Source organism: Ziziphus jujuba, chromosome 6, assembly GCF_031755915.1.
Source record: "Ziziphus jujuba cultivar Dongzao chromosome 6, ASM3175591v1".
Lineage (NCBI taxonomy): Eukaryota > Viridiplantae > Streptophyta > Magnoliopsida > Rosales > Rhamnaceae > Ziziphus > Ziziphus jujuba.
The window spans coordinates 27,195,594-27,209,667 of NC_083384.1; the positions used below are offsets into that span (position 1 = coordinate 27,195,594).

At 31.4% G+C, this 14,074-nt stretch overlaps 2 protein-coding genes across 5 annotated transcripts; both read left to right on the top strand.

The window, feature by feature from the left end:
• The first annotated feature begins 1,830 nt into the window (after positions 1-1,830).
• On the top strand, positions 1,831-5,393 carry LOC107429959 (uncharacterized). Of its 3 annotated transcripts, none has more exons than XM_016040741.4 (5): positions 1,831-2,024; positions 2,526-2,816; positions 3,527-3,658; positions 3,791-3,907; positions 4,774-5,393. In XM_016040741.4, exons 2-5 carry the CDS (start codon positions 2,571-2,573, stop codon positions 5,113-5,115), a joined length of 837 nt encoding a protein of 278 aa, XP_015896227.2. In that variant the 5' UTR covers positions 1,831-2,024; positions 2,526-2,570; the 3' UTR covers positions 5,116-5,393. The 3 variants fall into 3 exon arrangements, with proteins under 3 accessions (XP_015896227.2, XP_015896228.2, XP_015896226.2); XM_016040742.4 differs by having other exon boundaries at positions 2,553-2,816; XM_016040740.4 differs by having other exon boundaries at positions 1,832-2,024; positions 2,571-2,816.
• Positions 5,394-5,680: 287 nt separating this feature from the next.
• On the top strand, positions 5,681-10,382 carry LOC107429939 (uncharacterized). Of its 2 annotated transcripts, XR_001582480.4 has the most exons (11): positions 5,682-5,951; positions 6,081-6,195; positions 6,532-6,659; positions 6,882-7,021; positions 7,156-7,224; positions 7,322-7,457; positions 7,670-7,732; positions 7,822-7,865; positions 8,331-8,433; positions 8,530-8,588; positions 8,829-10,382. XR_001582480.4 is itself a non-coding variant. In XM_016040717.4 (10 exons), the coding sequence occupies exons 1-9, from the start codon at positions 5,855-5,857 to the stop codon at positions 8,415-8,417; spliced, it is 879 nt and encodes a 292-aa protein (XP_015896203.3). In that variant the 5' UTR covers positions 5,681-5,854; the 3' UTR covers positions 8,418-8,433; positions 8,530-10,382. The 2 variants fall into 2 exon arrangements, 1 of the variants encoding a protein (XP_015896203.3); XM_016040717.4 differs by having other exon boundaries at positions 5,681-5,951; positions 8,530-10,382.
• Positions 10,383-14,074: the final 3,692 nt, after the last annotated feature.

Sequence of the window (14,074 nt, forward strand, 5' to 3'; positions counted from 1 at the left end):
TTAGCAATGCAATTTCACCTTCTAAAATCACATCCATAACCAGCAAAAAGAAAATGGAAAAACCCATTGCAATTCATATCAGTTTCGACCTTTCCTCAATATTTTTCAGCAATCAAACAACACGTAAGGAAGCAAAAAGAAAAAAATGGCAAACCTTCGGTGGTGGCCGCGGCTGTGAAGAAGAATCGGCTGAGAGAGCTGAGGGAGACCGGAGATGGTGGTGGCGGCACTGCTGGAGCTGACTGCTAAGGGAGATCGGAGATGGACTGTCGGCAGCACTACAACTACTGGAGCTGGACTAACTAAGCAGAGAGATGAGAGAGCTAAGGGAGATGGTGGTGGATGCTCGAGCTGAGTTTGTGTGAGACAATGAGAGGAATGTGTTTGTGTGTGTTTAGGGTCGGCTCGGGCTAGGAGAAAGGAAGGAATAATCGAATAAGTTTAATTTTAATTTTCAAAATATTTAAAAAAATATAAAAAAAAGGTAATATATACAGGTTGGGTTCGGACCGGGGTCATTAATACCCGGTCCCGGCCCATCCCCGCTTCGGGTCTAAGAGAGTAAACCCAAGTCCGCCCCGTCACCCCGTTTTTGCAGAGAAAAACCGCCCCGTTAGGGGCAATGCACCGCAGTTTTCGGGATGAGCGGGCAAATTGACATCCCTAGTAAGGCCATCATTTGGAGCTCTACAATGAAAGAAAAAGCCCTCTAAAAAATTACCTAATATATGTACTTTTATCTATTTTTTTATATTTTACAAAATATAGAATTTAGATATTCTAGAAACATAGGGATTTTTTTTTATTTTAGACTTAGAGACTTATTAATTTCTCAAACTTTAGAATTAATCAAGCATTTATATTCTTAGATTTCTCTTGTTAATGTATATATTTTTTTTGTTCTTAAAACTGGGATTATATTAAAATCAAAAAAGAGTATAGCAAAATAAAAAGTCCAGATTCAAAGAGCCTGTGGTACATTATCCTAAATCACACACACAATAAGAGAATGAGATAAACAAAGAGGATTGAGAATGACCCCTCAACCGAACTAGTGAACCTTTGTTAATATTTCTTTTGCTAATAGTCAACGTAACTAAGTTGATATTATTCTCTTATATTTAATATGCACTAGGCACTCCTACATTAAAATGTTCTTGTGACAAACAAAATTCTTTCTTTTCAAAAAAAAAAAAAAAAGTATTTTAAAATTTTAACTAGTAATTTTTCATGTCAAAATTTATCTTTAAAAAAATACACTTTCCATTTCAAAAGAAAAATTATATATGCATATAAATTGAAGTATTTAATTTTTTTAAAAAATTATTTAGGGTCTTCTGTACTCTTGTCTTGGGCTTCCAACGACCGTAAAAAAAAAAAAAAAAAAAAAACACTATTTAAATAAATAAAAACAATTTTTTTTGAGTAATTTCATGAATATTATTTCACCCAAACAGTCTTTTATTATTCGTCTAATAAAAAAACTTTATTTAAATTATAAAATAAATTTTATTTTTGATTAAAAATTTTCTTCCAAAGTTATAAATTAAATTTTATAATTTTGAATGAAATATTTTGTTGGTTTTTTAAGAAATATATAGGTTGTTTTCACTTTTAAATTTATTAGGTTTACTTTTTTATTTTTATTTTTTTATCAATTTTTATTTAGAAAATTATAGAAATTATTAGCACTTCGTACAACTCAGTAAATTGTAATAAAAAGTTTTTTTTTTAAAATAAATAAAAAAGCTTTTTTTTTTTTTTTTGGTAAACAAATTCGGTAATTAATTATTGTAAAGCAAAGATGTCTATAACGCCTATCATTTGGCGAGCCATAAAACTTTCCCCTAAAAAATAACAAATAAAAAATAAAAAATAAAAAAAAATCCTCTGAAGCAGTACTAGTAGTTGCCGATCGGCGATTCTTCTTCTTAAATTGTTTTTTGGATTTGAAGAAAAACTCCAATCTTTTTTCTCTTTAATTCCAACAAATTTGGGGGATTCGCTAGACTTCATCGGCAAAGGTGAGTTCTTTTTTTTTTTTTTTTAATTGATTTCGTGAGAAAACCCTAAAAACCAAACAAAAGAAAATCAAGAGATTGAAAAAAATCTGAATCGGTTTTTACTCGGAAACCAAACAGCAACTTAAGATTTTTCATGGGAAAGCAATATTGGTTTGATGTAACTTGAAACTTCCTGAAGGCAGATACAATAACATAATAATTTAAAAAAAAAATGAAAAAAAAAATAAAAAACCCAATTTGGGGATGAACATAGATTTGGATTGTGCAGAGAATTAATGCATAATTCGTGGGTTAGGGTTCTTGTTGTTATTTGTTGTATATTGATCAATAAATGAACGTTAATTGTTCCTGAGAGTTATTTATGCTATGAACCTTAAAGGCATGGGGTTTTTATTTGTGATTTTCTGGATTGATTTGTATTGTTGGTTACAAAAGGATGGATTTTTTTTTTTTTTTTTGGGTTTATATTTTTTGAGTATATATTTTATTTTCTCTTGGTAGGTTTAATGAATTCTGAGTATTCGGTAGAAATCTGCTTTTTTCCAGATGGCTTTGCAAGATCAATTACATAAGTTCCAGAAGCAGCAAGAGAAATGCCAGTCAACTCTTACCAGTATTGCATCTTCTAAGGCTAAACCTGTTCAGAAATCAGCAGTGCTTATAGCACCAAACAGGCCTCCGGCTCCTGCTATCAAGTTTTCTAATGATACAGACAGACTCCAGCACATTAACAGCATTAGGAAATCCCCAGTCGGAGCTCAGATCAAGCGAGTTATTGACCTGCTGTTGGAGGTTCAAACCCAAATTTCCCTCTTTTTTTATTTTTTTTATTTTTTTATATGCAGTTCTATGTGTAATTTTGATGGGTTGCGATGATTCAAATCGTGTGTCCAATTCTGGAAGTCAATTTTTTGAACCGTTCATTTTGTGGGTATCATGATAACTTGATTTTTGAAACCAAGTTTATCTTTTGTCCAGTCTTTAAGGTGCAAGAAAACAGGGAGGAAAAATTGTGCTGTATTGTAAGATAGTTGAAGGTTAGTTTAGAATTATATTCCTATTAAACCTAGAAAATCGATCTGGACAAAAAGTCAATATGATTTTTTCTTATTAGTTTAGATACTATCTTTTAGCTTTAAGAAGTAGAATGAAATTGCGTTGTGGAACTATTGAATAGTCAACGAAAATTGGGCTTGAATGCTAATGAAGTGTAAAGTGTTTGATTTATCAATTTTAAGTTGGTTTCGTTTAATAAGATCAACTTTCATCTTGCAAAAATATCTACAAGTGGTCGATGACAAATATTCCCTTTCAGTCCGAGTTGTTGGTTTTCTGTTTCCTCTCCACCCATCATATTTTTATTTTATTTTTTTATTGCTTCTTTTCCCCCGCCCCCCTCTCCAATCGCCGTTTTTAGGTCTATAAGAGGTATGCTTGGCTAGGTAGGACTAGTTTAGAAGCATAAACCATTTAATTACTTGTCATGTTCCATGTGTTTGCAGACAAGGCAAGCCTTTACACCAGAGCAAATAAATGAAGCATGTTATGTGGATGCGAATGCAAACAAAGCTGTGTTTGACAGTCTAAGGAATAATCCAAAAGTTCACTATGATGGGAAGCGCTTTTCTTACAAGGTTTTTATTGATCTTGTCAATTCAATGCCTCAATAGAGTGGCACATATTTTGATGTAGCTTTCAAATTTTGGTAAACGTTATATTAATCACTTTCAAGGAGGATGATAGTTTGACTTATATTTGATTTGTAGTCCAAGCATGATATTAAGGACAAAAATCAGCTTCTTTACTTAATAAGGAAATTTCCAGAGGGTATTGCTGTTATTGATCTCAAGGATGCATACCCAACTGTGGCAGAAGACTTGCAGGTATGTTGAATTTTTGGCTATTTCTTCTGTTAGATGTGAAAAATATGCGACCATCATATTTAAGCTCATGGTAGCACTTCATGTTGTGTTTAGGAATCTTAGAGTTTCTGCCATCCTTTCATAGAAAAATTCCTGAGGAAAAGTTTCATATCGAACTGAAAAACCAACTGATCAGGCCTTTTTTTTTCATTGATTTGATTCTCCCTTCCAAATAGTGTTGGCATGTTGGGACAAAAAAATAAATAAATAAATAAGAAGTGTGAAACTCCTTTCCTAAGGCATGTGTAGGTGTTAAATAACTCTGTATTTATGATGTCTATGGAGTCAGACTTGTGATCATCAGAATTCTTACTTTCTGTTTTTCGTAAAAAAGGAAGGGTTGGAAGGGTAGAGGTTAGTGTACCCTTGCAACCCCAAGTGGTGGACCTGTCCATGGTGATTTGAGTAGTATGTGCGCATCTATTTTTATAGTCAGTATTCTTACTGTTAGTGAATGTGAGAGAATTTTGCCGTGTCAACTCTAATGGGTATCCTAGCATTTTAAAGTAATGATTGAAGTATCAGAATATTCTATTGTTCATATGATTATGTTGGTTGTTGTAAAAGCTGATCTGAGCAGAAAACTAGCAACATCTTTTGGGGGTCATTAGTCTGGGTTAAGGTCTTGCTATTGATCTGGTTTTTGCTCATAGCTTCTTTCCCTCTCTCCTGCTGTTTGTTTTGTCTTTGAAGTTATCTTGTGAGGGGTAGTTGTGTGAATTGGATCTAAAACAAGGTAGCAGCAGGGATGGTGTATATAATTCAAATGTATTTCAGATTACTTGTTGGTATTACATTGGAATCTTAAGAAATCATCCCTTTTCTAGAATTTGAAGGCAACGGGTCATATTTGGCTTCTTTCGAACTTCGATTCCCAAGAGGATATTGCTTACCCAAACGACCCAAAGGTTCCAATTAAGGTTGATGATGACCTTAAACAGCTATTTCGTGGAATTGAATTACCCCGTGATATGCTGGACATTGAGAAGGATCTCCAAAAGAATGGTCAGAAGCCTGCCACCAACACAGCAAAGAGGAGAGCCATGGCACAGGTTCAAGGCATTTCCTCCAAGCCAAAAACCAAGAAGAAGAAGCATGAGATAAGCAAGAGGACCAAGCTAACCAATGCACATCTTCCGGAGCTTTTCCAGAAGCTAAATGGGTCCTGATTCATGAAGTCAGTTCAAGCTGTCATTGGACTCATAAAGCACGGATTCTCATCTGTTGGCTGATCCGGCATTCTCACAAAGCATGATGGATTGTGTAGATAGGAAAGTACAATTTACCAGTTGAAATTGATTTCATGGAGTAGCACTTTGCAGCCATTTGTGTTTAATTGTATTTTTGTAACAGTATCTAATGGAAAACCATTTTGGTACGACTCCTTTGAGATTGTCTCTCAATCACAGAGCTTCAGTAATACAATGTTTTTTGAGATTTTATTTTATTTTTTGGTTTTGGTTGTGTGCAAAATCATATTAGAAGATGAGCTTAAAAGAGAAACATTTTGTACCTGAAGAAATAAACAAATTTCTTCTTCAATGAAAAAAAAAGAAAGAAATAATTTTATATTTTTTTTAAAATTTTTTAAATTCACTTGTTAGATTTTGAAATTGAAAGGTGATGGAAATGGAAAGACATAAAATTTTAGAGGGTGGTTTGGTAATTTGGTGTAAATTAGGCGCCATTTTTAACGTTCTATTTAAAGGGTCGTTTTTCCTTGTCCACCCATTTTGTTTATGGAAGATATCTTTACCTACTATATTGATTATAGATATCAAAATCGAACAGAAACACACTCAAACGAATCATCAGGAAAATAAAAAAAGTGGAAAGAGACTAAGAAAACAGAGCACTACAGATTTTCATCCTAAATCACCATTTACCACCACTACCACCAGAAGAATAATGCTTATTCAAGCTCATTGCTCCACATCCTCTCCCATTCATCTTACCCATCTTAGCTTCCAAAACCCCATGCTCTCCCACCGTCTTCCTTTTAATGGTAATCAAGATAACCCTTTTCATATGACTTTTATTTTCCTTTTGCATTCCTATATTTACTCGGCAACCAAGCAGGGCATTTCCATATTTTTAGTTTTGACTTTTTTCTTCTCTTCTTTATGTTTTTCAGTTTCTGGGTTCAATGGAGTTCTTAACATGCGGTCGGGTCAAAGATTAGGTTTGGGAACGACAGTTTCAGCCTCTTCTGAAAGGCAGAGCTCGAGCTTTAATGAGCAAAAGAAAAGGTTTGCAAATCTCTTATTAGTTGTTTTGTTTTCTTATTGGTTCCAAGACTAGTATTTTTGAGAGGGGAAACTTTTGAATGAACTTCTAACGAGTGGGAATTCCAATAGTTTCATACTTCAAACTTGTTCATAGCTATTTGTAATTCTTCTTTCATTTTCAAAAGCAACACACTAAACTTAAAAGGTCATCCTGTTTTATCACTATCTTGTTTGTTTCATTTGATACTTTCCTATTGTTCATCATATTCATTGCATATCAAGATGAGCAAATCCATTGTTCAAGGTTAGTACCTTTATAACTATGGTTATGGATTTGATTATTTCAAACTCATACAGAAAAATTGTGGAGCATATTTGTTTGCTTAAAGCCAAAGCAGATTTATCTGATGAGGAAGAAAATGATATGCTTGATTATCTGTATACAACTCAGTATCAAATGGCTGGAGTTCTTTCAGTATCATTAGGTGAGCTTCTGAGTATTCCAAAACAAGTGCCTAGTGTTTAAAAACAAAGTAGTTGGTTAATTAAACCAATCTCTAGAACAGCTCTGGTGTGCATTCTGAAGATTACCAACCCCATAAACATTGTTTCAATTTTGTAGTTGTACTATTAATTTACCATATAGTTATACTTGTGTCTCTCTATATATACTTTTGTGATAAATCTTATCTTAATCGAACATGCAGGGCGTATCTCTAACGAGAATCTCGACAATTTTACGCATGCTGTTTACATGCGTTTCCAGAAAAAGGAAGAACTTGAGAAGTTTTATGATAAACCTTTTTACTTGAGAGTTCTCAAGGAGCATGTATTTCCTTACTGCCATGTATGCTCTGACATGTAAACACCGATTACTCTGTTCCTTAAGATTTTGGCTTCCCTGCTTTATTTATTCTATTGCATCTATATAGCTTAATATTTGTGAGCTTGTTGGACTAAAATTAAGTTTTTTATTGTCAGGGATTCCTAAATGTGGATTATGAATCTGAAGTAGAAGATGATATGCTTCCTATATTTCGTAAGGGAGAGGTTGGAATCAAACTCCTTCGTAAATTTTGATTTTGTTTGGTGAAATAAATTTGCTTTCTGAAGTTTCTGAAGAAGATTAAATCACTCTTGGAGACAGGAATTCAACTATGGTGTGGAATTTGTGCTTCTGATTTCATTTGCTGATAAAGCAATTGGATCTATAGAAGATGCATTGGCTTCACTTGAAAGAGTGATGGTGGGATTTCCATCCTTAATTGTTCAATCTACTCAAGGTTTGTTAATTTTAGCTATAAAACTCATTTATTGCTGTATTGGTCAGTGATTCTCATTTTCCATTCCTGAGAAACCAATTGAGAAGGCTGTTGAACCATAAAACAGATGCTATTAGCATCTCACTTGTCAAAATATATTATTTTACTTTTTCCTAATATATAATCGGTATGCTTTCATTTACGTGTAATTTCATATCAATATTGGTTGTCAGGTAGGAATTTTAATGTCAGCAGTGAGGAGTACACTCATGGAGTAGTGACACGATTTCGATCTTGTATGTGAGCTATCTTTTCCATTACCTAATTATATGTGATTATTGACAATTTCATGTTTATGACCATTATTTTCTGGTGCATTATGCAGTCAAAGCTTTCGAGATATTTATGAGCAGCTCCGAATACAAAGATGTAAGCAACCAATATACCATTCCAGATAATGTATTTAAGATTAATCTTTGGCCAACTTTGTTGGTACGAACTAGCATTTCGATGTCTTCACAGTCACAGATTGTTGCGAATTGCTAAAAATCTTTTAATGACATGATAAAAATGTCTGAAGGAAGGAATTTAAAGTGTTCCCATCTCATCAGAGAATATATCAATTTCTGATCTCATTTTAGTATGGTTCTGAAAAGGCAGTTTTTTCACAGTTCTTGGGAATTTGATCTGTTTTCTCTCAACTAACATTTGGACATATAATGAACTTCTGGAACTTTAGGATTTTGACTGTGTCTTGGATACAAAATGATATTTTGAAGTGACTTCCCATTCAAAGGCTTGTGTTGCATCAGCATATGTAGAGATTTATGAGAGAGAATTTGAATCATCTTTCATTATGACATGGTTTTTTTTCCTTCTCTTTTTTGAAAACAGATATGGAAATCTAAGTTTCAGCCAATCACTCAGAAAATACTCTCTGTATATTATTCTGTGGATCCAGTTGGCACTGAGATCATGTAGAAAACAGCCTTTTCCGGTATGTTTTCTTTTTCCTTTTTTCATCCATTACATATAATCAAAAAAAAAAAAAAAATCTTTCTTAAAACTTTGTACATATTGTATATCTTTGCAGGCTTTTCAACGGACATTTTTGCTCAGTTTCTTCTAGTATTAAGATCAAGCATGGACATAGTGAGTTTCTCTGTCTTATGCTGTCTGTTTCAGGAGCTATTAAAGACCTTTTTCTTTGTTAACCTTTTCATTATTGAGATAGCTAAAGCCAAACAGCCTACACTGTTTTAAGTTTCTGTTGCATATGACTCATTCAATTTGATAGCACATTTCCTTTTCTAGATCTGAAAATAATGAACAACCTCACTGTTTTTTATTGTCTGAATCATAAACAGCCATTCCTTTAACAATTCCATGCAGGGAAGCTCTCTGATGATATTCAAGCAATCCAATCAGTCTGATTCTCTCTCGGAGATCATGATCATTTAGAGAAAAGAGAGTGTAATATTCATTACTATATGTTTCTTTTCCTTATTAAATTTTCTTCCATTTTCTTCTGTTTTCTTTTGGCAGAAGGAAAATTAAATATTTCCATTTGGGATTTGATAGAGTGATCATTATGATCTGTATAAATATACACATGTCAGTCTGACAAACTTCCACACTGCATTGGTTTGCTGGTTGCTAGTATTTTCTCTGTGGATTCCTAAATAAATATATTACAATAAATGGCACTAGACATTTAGTGAAACCGTTTACTTTCTTTCCTTTGTTGTTTTCTAGCAAGGAAGTTGCCGGCTTGACTCTTTGATAGAGAAAAAACTAGAACACATACAATTAAAAAATCATATAAAAATACCATTTTTATTTTTTAATTTTTTATCTTTTATGTATTTTAACTATTTTATATACTCCAAAAGAGCCAAAAATATAAAACTTCATCTGGTTTCTGTAATAAAATAATAAAGCCAAAGTTAGTTGGCGATTTATGATGTACTTCCATTTGACTTTCTTATGTAAAAATTATCACTTTTTTCTCTAATAGCCTCTTACTTCTTCTAATTGGACACCTACTGTACTTTGAATCTTTTTTCCCTTCAGTTGTTTAGGAAGAAATATATTTTTATCTAATCATAATAGTAATAGCCTTGTTAGGAAAATTACTAAAAAATTAAAAATTAAAAAAAAATTAAAAAAATAAAAAAAAATTGGAAAAAAATATATATATAAGTTTCTGATAATCTACATGAACAACTTCAAAGATGATGAGTGTGGTTGATGATGATAGTCAAGAAACATTACAGTGTTTTCAAAACTTAATGAATAAACAAAGACTTAGAATTCAATTATCAGTACTATATCTGTATCTTACATATCTATATATAAAGAAAAATAAAATGATTTACAGAATTAAAAACTAGAAACTGCAAAACTTCTCTGTATGACAAAATTCACATGGAACTGAGTTTGGAAACAAGGCAAGGCTGCAGAGATCAGTTGTGAAGAGGATTTGGTCCATCTGGAACAGTTCGTAGAGAAACACCGTGTATCGGTTCCATCTCGTAGTTTCTTGATCCATATGGAGCTTGTGCTGATGAATGCCATGAAAACCGGTTGTAGAATTCATCTCTGTCTGCAGCTTTGTTGGTTTCTTCACTGGTAATTCTGTGGAGGTGACGACATGTTGAGAGCTGTGTGACCATGAGTATGATCATCAACACCGCGAATTGAAACCTTGGATTTTGAATTCCTCCTTCCATGGTTCTTTGATGATGAGAAAGAAAAGAGGAAGCCAAAGGCTGTGTTTGTTTTTCTATTTTGGTCTTTTGAGTTTGTTTGTCAAATGCTAGTAAGGAGGTCTTGAAGTCTATTTTTTCTTTTTATATATGCAATCAGACAAGCTGTGGATGTGTGTGGGCAAAGAAAGAGCCAAAACTACACCAATTGTTTATACAGAATGGCAGAATTGACCAACTCTTGCTTTGAAATTTGCAAGAATGTCATTTTAATCTACCCAAATTGTCCAACCTCTCTCTCAACTTTTAACTTCTCACTTTTCAATATCCATTTTTATACATTTACCTTGTATATTCCAAACCAAAAAAAAAAAAAAAAAAAAAAAAAAAGAGATAAAGGAAAAACTTATATATACAATAGTTTACCACATCGTGTATACTATAGCCAATAATAAGGTGCAACATATATATAAACTAAATAATATATAATACTATATAACAATATAGTGTCAGAATAATTTTGAATATTCAACTATGAATAACTTATCGCACTTAGACAAGTTGGATTATTGTTCCTATCACCAAAATATACTTTCTTGCTATAATCTAAAAGTTCTGATTGGATGAGAAGTTGAAAAAGGCTAAAGTGGTCCTTCCATATTTTTCTTTGTTCTCTCAAATGGGAATATGATAATTTGCAGAAGAGTTTTTCTGAAGGGTTTTGAGCATTGACTTTAAAAACTATTTGGATCTCTCAAATGCTCTCCCTCATTTGTTGATAATTATGTTATGGCATAATTATTGGTGGAGACTTTGAGAGATACCTTTGATGACACGTGCTCAGAGGCAGCATCCAACAAGTGGCATCCACATTGCCTATTAATACTCAAGATTTGTCTTCTGCATCACGTGTTTTTGCATAGTATTTTGATTAACAATTTAATTGGTCAATCACTAATAACCAATTGACTAAGTAAGATCTGCTTAGGTTTTCTATCTCTTAAAATTGATAGCAATATTCGTTTTACCGTAAAGAATTCAAAGACTCAACCACATTACTGTGCGCCACGTAAGGAAGGCTTGAAAATGGTGAGAATTTTGGAAAACAAATAGACTATAGTTATTATCTTGTGATTAGTAAATATATTCCGTCACATCAATTTTCATTGATCACAAATATTGATGAATAACATTTTTAAATGAAATGACCAAAATGAATGAGGTAGGTGGTGAAAATTTTTTCTCATCTAAATAATTAATGCTAAAGTTGAAAATTTGTCACTAAATTAAGCCAATATAATATTTAAGGTGAAAAACCAATGCAAAATTATGGAAGAAGTTTTGTTTGGAGTGGCGTGCTTTGACAAATAGTGATTCCATGCAAAAGCTGACGTATATGTTATATTGTTAGACATCATCATCTTGCACCGACTAGAAAATTTTGTGATTTCATTTGTTTTTAGTTCTCACCATAACGTGTGGTGATTTTTTTATATTTTAATCTTTATGTGGGAAAGCAATATGGTCAAAAGTGCTTTTGATTTCAAATAAGAAATATATATGAGGGACTAGATAGAGTTTATACCTTGTACTCCTCCAATTGATTACAAACCACAAACCCATCTAGGAGGTTTGTTTTCTCTTTTTGTTTTTTTTCTTTCTTTGGAATGAATTGCCTTTTATCAAAAAAAAAACCACACACCCTTTCTATAACAACTCTATTTGGGGCAGCCATTAACAAAATCCTACGCCTAAGTTTTTAACAAAAAGTCAATTTGCAATACTTTGTAAAATCTAAATTATTTATATAAAGAAATAATTACTATATTAAAATTATATATTTTCTCTCTCTCTCTTATATTATCTTCGTTTAAGAAGAAAATATAAACAAACTTTCCATGTAAATATTGTAAGAAAAATAAGTTAAACAGATTAGGTTGGCTGTCATTTTAATTATAAATATTATGTCTATAAATTCCAAAGCATGATGTGATTAAATAAAATCTTCAAATGGGACCTCTTTAAGTAATAACCTTGACTTGATATAAGAAAAATAAAAATAAATAAAAAATTAAAAAAAAATAAAAATAAAATAAAAATAAAAGAAGAAGAAGAAGAAGAAGAAGTAATAACTTTGACAGCAACCTTGGGATTTTTTATTGATAAACAAATAGAATTATTAGTGTAATTAGCTTGCATAGACTATATTAATGGCAGCCCAACAACGGTTACGTTGTCAAACTGGTACATTCTTTAATGCCTGCGAAGACTTGGGCTCTGACGGTGGAAACTGAGTTTGATAACCTTTTCAAAATGGACCAATTAAACCTAGATTCCTAAGTAAATAGGTAATTGGGTCTAAGACTGTTGGGTTTGTCTAGGTTTGTTTAATATGTACTGTAGTAACATTAAATGTAAAAGGTTGACTGACAACTCTTTAGTAAAATATTATCATTTTTTTTATTATTTACATTAATTCCTTCATTTTGAGGTCTTTAAATATATATATATATATATATATAACCTTTATTAATTATCACTTTATTAATTATCAAGAATATAGGTCGAAAATATTGTGAAAACTCGTTCAATTATATATATATAGTTGTTTTCTTTGGATCGGATTTATGTATATATATATATATATTTATAGTGAGACTTGAAAAATCTTCCTATGCTGATTGCCAAATGACCACGACAGAAAGTTTGGTGAGCAGCTGCCCTACTTGATAATTTGTTTAAACAAAAGAAAACCCATTTTGCTCTAGTATTATTGTTCTTGACTGCATGGTTGTGAAAGCAATGTCTGCCTTCTCTTCTATTACAAGAAAGATTTATTATATAATATTTATATTTATAGACTTAATGTATCTTTCAAGGAGAATTGGAGATTTATTTGGGGGCCACTATTTTGATCTTATATGAAAGATTTTTTTCTATAATGTCATGATCTAGAAACAGTAACAATCTTGAAACTGCATTCTATTTCAAACATACATCTTTAATAATATTTGTATGTTGGGTTATTCTATAATCCACATTTTGGTGTGGTGTTTTCTGGTACAATTCTGGACAATACTTGTAGATTAGAGAATTTGTTATATAAAATATATATTTATATATATATACATACAAAAATTCTCAAATTCAAAGGCACAATTGGCGATTTGAATCGTCCAATGTATATCAACACAAAAGGAGAATGATATAAATTGTAAATACACCAGAATCATTCTATTAAAGTTTACCGTCCAGTCACCAATTCAGTATCAGTAAACTAAACCCAAAAAACGATTAATATTTTAAAATTAAAAAATAACTAAATTACTTTATAGCCTGTACATGGAGCATTAAAAACCTTTCCAATTGCTTTTAATAAATAATAATAATGCAAATGATATGTGAATATAAATATTTAAACCTAATTTATTTAAACAAGATTAACCCTTTTATTATTATTATGATGTTTTAAAGTTTTATATTTAAGTAAATATTGTACATATTAGAATTATAAAATATTAATATAAATCAATGTTCTGATTTAATTTCTTCATTTTTTTTAAATTTTTTTTTGAAGAAAGTTCTGATTGAAAATTGATGAGTGCATTGTATGATGCATGTTTCTAGATGTGGACCTAGATACGTCGGATTGAATATTTTGTCATTTTTTAATTTTTTTAAAAAAATAATATTGTTTAATGATTAGAATTTAAAAAATTATTAATATATTTAACAAAATAATTTAAAAATATAAAAATATAATTAATTATAGTAAAATATTAAAAATTATATACCATACATATGGTCGACTTAGTTCGACTTAAAAATTGTATAAACCGAATCAAATCAAATCAATCGTAAACAAAATAACTAAACTAAACTTATTTAATTTGAATGGTTTGGATCAGTTTGTGTCCATCCTTACATATT